Source organism: Xenopus laevis, chromosome 2L, assembly GCF_017654675.1.
Source record: "Xenopus laevis strain J_2021 chromosome 2L, Xenopus_laevis_v10.1, whole genome shotgun sequence".
Taxonomy (NCBI): domain Eukaryota; kingdom Metazoa; phylum Chordata; class Amphibia; order Anura; family Pipidae; genus Xenopus; species Xenopus laevis.
The window spans coordinates 117056298-117062297 of record NC_054373.1 but is presented as its reverse complement, the minus strand read 5'-3'; the positions used below and the strand labels follow the sequence as shown (position 1 = coordinate 117062297).

The following is a 6000-nucleotide window of genomic DNA, read 5'->3' as shown; positions in this document are numbered from 1 at the left end:
TTTAAATGATTTTTTGTTCCCTGTGTACAACTGGATTTGCCAAAAAATTGCCAATGGCCATTAAAGTCTATGGATGTCCAAACAATTTACGCACAACACCATATAAGTCTATGGGCGTCATTTCTGAGGAGAAACAGTGAAAAAATTCGCCCATCCCTAGTCGAAAACAGCGGCAGTCAAAAACAGCCCTATCCAGTTCCCACAGAAGTGTAGCAGGAATCATGGTCACTGGCTGACCAACACTGATTGTGTTTCTGAACAATGATGTACTTGACCCTTCAGCGTCTGCCTTTGGCAGCACATTTCCTATATAATAATAAAAAATCTGCCCACTTTTTGACCACCCCCTTTGCTCACACCATATTTACTGTCGGGACCACACTGTTCCTTTTAAATGGAAAAAAAAAAAAAATGTCATTTGATAAAGCATTTTATAGTTTATTTACTGCTGCAGATTTCAACGACCAATAGCAGTAGGGAAGTACATCCTCCAATAATTGGGCCTCTTGGTAAAGATTTTAGTGAACATGTATTGGTTAGTTGATTAGAATTATGTTTTTTCTTTGTTCAGAAAAAAAGTCTTACCTCAACCCACCCACCAGAGACTCCTGGATCCGCCTGGTCATCTCTGCTATCCCCCCTCGTCAAACTTACCCATGAGGCCAGAGGCACCCAGAAGAAAATCTGAGAAAGTACGGAGTCCTTGGTGGAAGTCGGGACTGGGAGTCTCGGTGCCTATTAACATGGCTAATAATCGTAACACTAATGCCACTGAATTATGTAAGGTAATTACTAGACCTCTATCACTAATAATGCTTCTTCTTCAATCTGCTCTGTGTTCATAGGCGTAAGAGGAGTGCGCTGAGCCCCCCGCCCAGCGCGGTGATACAGGTACATTTTCTCGTCCGCAACAACCCTTTGTAGGGATTCTGTCATGAGTTTTATGATATACGGTAGTTTTTATCACTAGATTACATAGTGTGCATTGTAAGTTATTCATTCTAGCATTTAAAATGTATTCTTGAACCAATAAATGTATTATTTTAGATGTAATATTGGTGGTTAGGCAGCCATCTTGGGTCATTGTGTCTGGTCATGTGCTTTCAGTCAGCACTTCATTATACAACTGCTTTCAGATGAGCAATTGTTTTTCCTACTCAATGTAACTGAAGGAGTTAGGGTGGGGGGTTGGGTGTTTCACTATTGTTATTCACATATCTACCACTAGGCAGGGGAGCATTTTTAGCAGTGCAGGTGCCAGGGATCTGTTATCTGGTTACCTTCCCATTGTTCTGCTGGGGGAAGGGGCGGGTGATATCACTCCAACTTGCAGCAAAGAGTGACTGAAGTTTATCAGAGCACAAGTCACATGAATGAGGGCAATTGGGAAACCAACAATATTCCTAGCCCCATGTCAGATTTAAATATAAAAAAAAAAATGTTTGCTCTTTTGAAAAATGGATTTCAATTCAGGATTCTGCTGGAGGAGTGACTAGGGGTGGTTTACCTTTAATTTACAGTTTAGTATCACAGAATGGCTAATTCTAAGCAACTTTTCAATTGCCCTTAATTTTTTCAATAATTTTTGAATTATTTGCCCCTTTTCTAAATTTCCAGCTTTCAAATGGGGGTCACTGACCCCATCTGTAAAACAGATATTCCGTAAAGCTACACATTTGTTGTTACTACTTTTAATCATCCATGTTTCTATTTATGCACTAACCTATTCCTATCTGGTCTCTTATTCAAGTTAGTGCATGGGGTAATTTGGACTCTAACAACCAGAAAAACTCAAACAATAATAAAAATGTAAAATAAATGGCAAACGGTCTCAGAATATCATTCTCTACATCATACTTGTTCAGTAACAATTGCTCCTGTATTGGGATCCTATTAGTCCTTATGCTAAATGTTTGTATCATCTCACATGGCTCCATTGCGACTCATATTTGAGCTATAGGACAAAAGGAAATTATACAAAGGACCAAGAGCTGAAAACAAGGCAAGGGAGCGTTGGCCAATACTACTAAGATGGCAGTGCCTCATGATCAAGATCTCTGGACTGGGTGCAATATAACAAACCAAAGCACCAGTGTAGGGGAAAATGTTAGTGATCTACTATACGGGATGGGTGGTGTACACTGTGTATTAACCTTTCCCTTTCACTTATAATAGGGTTTCCAAAAAGCATGCTTGCATGTGTTTCTAATAGCGATAGCCCAAAGCTATCATTTGTGGCTTGGCCCAATACCAAAACAAACCCAAAAACTAATTTGAAAATAGAAATTTAAGAACTTTTTTTTAAATGTCAAATGGTAATTTATTCAGTAATATCAGAACATACCCATGTTTCAAACTGTCATTTCAACACCAATGTTTTGTACGGGTGAGAACAGAAGACTGTCAGTAAGTAAATGTGAAATGGATGAAAGAGTCTTGGAAAAAAAGCTATTGCTAAGGAAGCCATTGTAGCACTGAATGTACATTAAAGGGGTGGTTCACCTTTACATTAACTTTTAGTATGTTATAGAATGGCTAATTCTAAGCAACTTTTCAATTGGTCTTAATTTTTTCTTTAGTTTTTAAATGATTTGCCTTCTTCCAACTCATTCCAGCTTTCAAATGGGCGTCACTGATCCCATCTAAAAAACAAATGTTCTGTAAGGCTACTAGAGTTGCCACCTAGCTGGTATTTTACCAGCCTAGCCGGTAAAACACCTGCCAAGGCTGGGGCCGGTATTACAAATTTACCGGTAATGTAGTTGCCATTAATTTGCAATGCCCTTGGCCCGCCCCCAATTCGCCCAGAACTTAGTTTTTTCAGTCTTCTGGACATCGCACAATGTTGCTCCGCCCCTTTTTGCGGCACTGTGTGTGGCTCCACCCCTTTTGAGTCACTGACCACCCTCTTTTGTGCCCACCCCCCCAACAGCCAGTAATCTTTTTCAGAAAAGGTGGCAACCATAAAGGCTCCAAATGTATTGTTATTGCTACTTTTTATTCCTCCTCTTTCCATTCAGGGCCTCTCCTATTCATATTGCAGTCTCTTATTCAAATCAATGCATGGTTGCTAGGGTAATTTGCATCCTAGTGACCAGATTGCTGAAATTGCAAACTGGAGAGCTGCTGAATATATACCTAAATAACTGAAAAACCACAAATAACAACAAATGAAAACCAATTGCAAAATATCACTCTACATCATACTAACAGTTAATTTAAAGGTGAACACCACCCCTTTAAACTGGGAATATGAATTCTTTTCATTTTCTGTTTCACAAGTGAATTTTGCATTCTACTCTTTGTATTAACAGTTTATAGCAGGACTGTAATAAAGTACTTAAGTGCAAAATATACTTTGAGTTCTTTATTAAACAACTGTGAACACTTCACTGTAAAAATCCGTAAAACCTTTATAAACAACAGTTTGCAAAGAGAGCCTATACTACAATAAAAGCATCTTAAAACACAAATATTTACATGCAATACTGACAGATTTGGCACTTCTGAAAACAAACAGTAAGAATGTACAAAAGGTACTTTAAAAAGAAATATAAAATGAGATGGAACTTGGAGCACATCATGCACTTTTCAAATACCTCACAAGCACTTATGGCACAACTAGCAGGGAGCTCCAGGCCCCCCTCGGCCTCATGTTAAACAAAAGCTAAACAACTTTCAATGTGCTTCCATACGTTTGTTGTAGAACAACCTGAACATTGTCCAGAATGAAGTCAAACGCCATGTTCCATACTGACTCCACAGATTGTTGCATTAACCTGAAAGAAAAGAAAAAAAAAGAGGGCACCTAGGATTATTCTCAGCATTCAGCATTACTTTGATCAAAACATCTAGTAGACAACAGCTGAAGATCTGGGCGGCCATAGCTGAATTCGTTTACTCTGCACTGTTACCCTGCACAAATAAAGCCGTCTTGTGTACGTTTCCTCCCACACTCCAAATCTTACAGGAAGGTTAACTGGCTCCTGATAAAATCTAGTTCCGGTGTCTGTTTAAGGAGTTGTTCACCTTTAAGTATTGTTTTAATACTTAATTTTAACTTTTAGTATGTTATAGAAGGCCTAGTCTAAAAAGATTTTCAATTGGTCTTCAATTTGATAGTTTTAAAATGATTCAGCAGCTTCGTCTGCCTCTGCCGAGGCTTCAAATTGAGGTCACTCACCCCGGCAGCCAAAAAACAACTACACTGTGAGGCTACAATTTGTTTGTTATTGTTACTTTTTATTACTTATCTTTCTAGCCAGAGCCTCTGCTATTTATTTTCTAGTCTCTCATTGCCTGGTTGCTAGGGTAAATTGGACCCTAACATTTCCACTTGCCTTGCTGCTAGCCAGTCTAAGCTCCTAGGTTCATGAGCAAATCACAGCAGCATCTGGTGGGTCTGACTAATGGAGCATGTTTTTGTTTTCCATCTGTTTATGTAGAAGGGGGTCTGGGGAGTGGTGGGGACAGCTGACATAGTACAAATGCTGAATAATTCATTTTAGAATGTAATATTTCATTTAGAAATCGCAATACCTTTTCATGTACTTTATGACCAAATCTAGTTTCTCCAGGTCTTTTTCTTCTATTAGATCAGTACAGTATTTGACTACCTGCAGTATGTCTTCTTCCATGGGATCTAGAAAAGAAACTCATGAAAGCATAAAAAGTTCATAACATTGGAAAGAAAGTTACCGTTTGGTTAGTGGGATATATGCTACACTCCTGATGTGGCCTGAGAAGACTCCAAACCATCTCAAGTCACAGCACAGCTTTCCTAAAGTGCCAGGGTCTGGGCAGGCCAGCTTGCTGCTTTATCAGTTGTCTATCAAAACCTAACTGGTGTGCATTTTGCTTTATTAAAGGACCAGTAACATCACATTTTTTTCAATACTTATTTCCCCCAAAAATAGCTATAATGATAGGCTTACTTCCCCTTGGCTTTTTTCAAATCTTCAGCTTGAATATGACATGCAAAGTGCCCCATAGGAGAAAGGTGACAGCAGCTTGAATTCCTCTGTGGCTGAACTGGAAGTCCGCTTTATACCGATAACCTAAAGTACCTAAGCTTTTTTTCAGTGTCTGCAGCTTAAATTTATGTTTCTATTCCTGTCAACTCAGCTCGCTGTCTGGGGGTAATCTTTGACTCCTCTCTCTCCTTCTCTGATCATATTAACACCACTGTGAAAACCTGTCACTTTTTCTCCTATGGGGCACTTTGCATGTCATATTCAAGCTGAAGATTTGAAAAAAGCCAAGGGGAAGTAAGCCTATCATTATAGCTATTTTACGCAATATTGCCAAAATCCGTCCCTTCCTTTCACCTGATACATCCAAGACACTCATGCATGCTCTCATCCTATCCCGACTAGATTACTGTAACCTTCTACTAACTGGCCACCCTACTACTACTAACCCCCATCTCCCCCACTACAGTCTGTATTAAACACTGCTGCCAGAATTAGCCTCCTCTCATCCAAAGGGGTACAGGCCCCTCTGCTGCTGAAGTCCTTATCATGGCTTCCTATAAAACAAAGAATAACTTATAAACTCCTCCTCCTCATAACCTTCAAAGCCCTTCATTCCTCTGCACCTAACTACATCTCATCTCTTGTTTCTCTATATGTTCCTGGCCGAAACCTCCGCTCCACTCAAAGCAACCGCTTGGTTTTACCTCCCACTACTACTGCTGTTTCCCGTATTAAACCCTTCTCTCTTGCGACTCCTTATATTTGGAATGCCATTCCTGAATCTCTCAGGAGAGAATCCTCTTTCAGTGTTTTTAAAACAAAACTCAAAGACTACCTCTGGCAACACCTGGATAACACCTGAACTGGCACTTATATAACAGTGTAACAAAATGTCACCTACAGCACCTTAATACCCCTCTGAATTGTGTCTGTATGTTACCCTCCCATTTAGACTGTAAGCCCTACGGGGTAGGGTCCTCTAGCCTTTTGTTTCCTTCACACTGAGCACTTAATCTCTATTGTAATT

At 39.6% G+C, this 6000-nt stretch overlaps 1 protein-coding gene across 1 annotated transcript in view; it reads right to left on the bottom strand.

Annotated features, from left to right (window-relative positions):
- Positions 1–3352: 3352 nt before the first annotated feature.
- The window catches only part of rev1.L (REV1, DNA directed polymerase L homeolog), a 47710-nt gene continuing 45062 nt past the window's right edge, over positions 3353–6000 (bottom strand). The window contains exons 22-23 of the mRNA XM_018247097.2: positions 4540–4642; positions 3353–3779 (exon numbers count right to left, since the gene is read on the bottom strand). Coding sequence (XP_018102586.1) covers positions 3668–3779; positions 4540–4642 — 215 coding nt within the window. The 3' untranslated portion in view covers positions 3353–3667. The remainder of the gene's footprint in view (positions 3780–4539; positions 4643–6000) is intronic.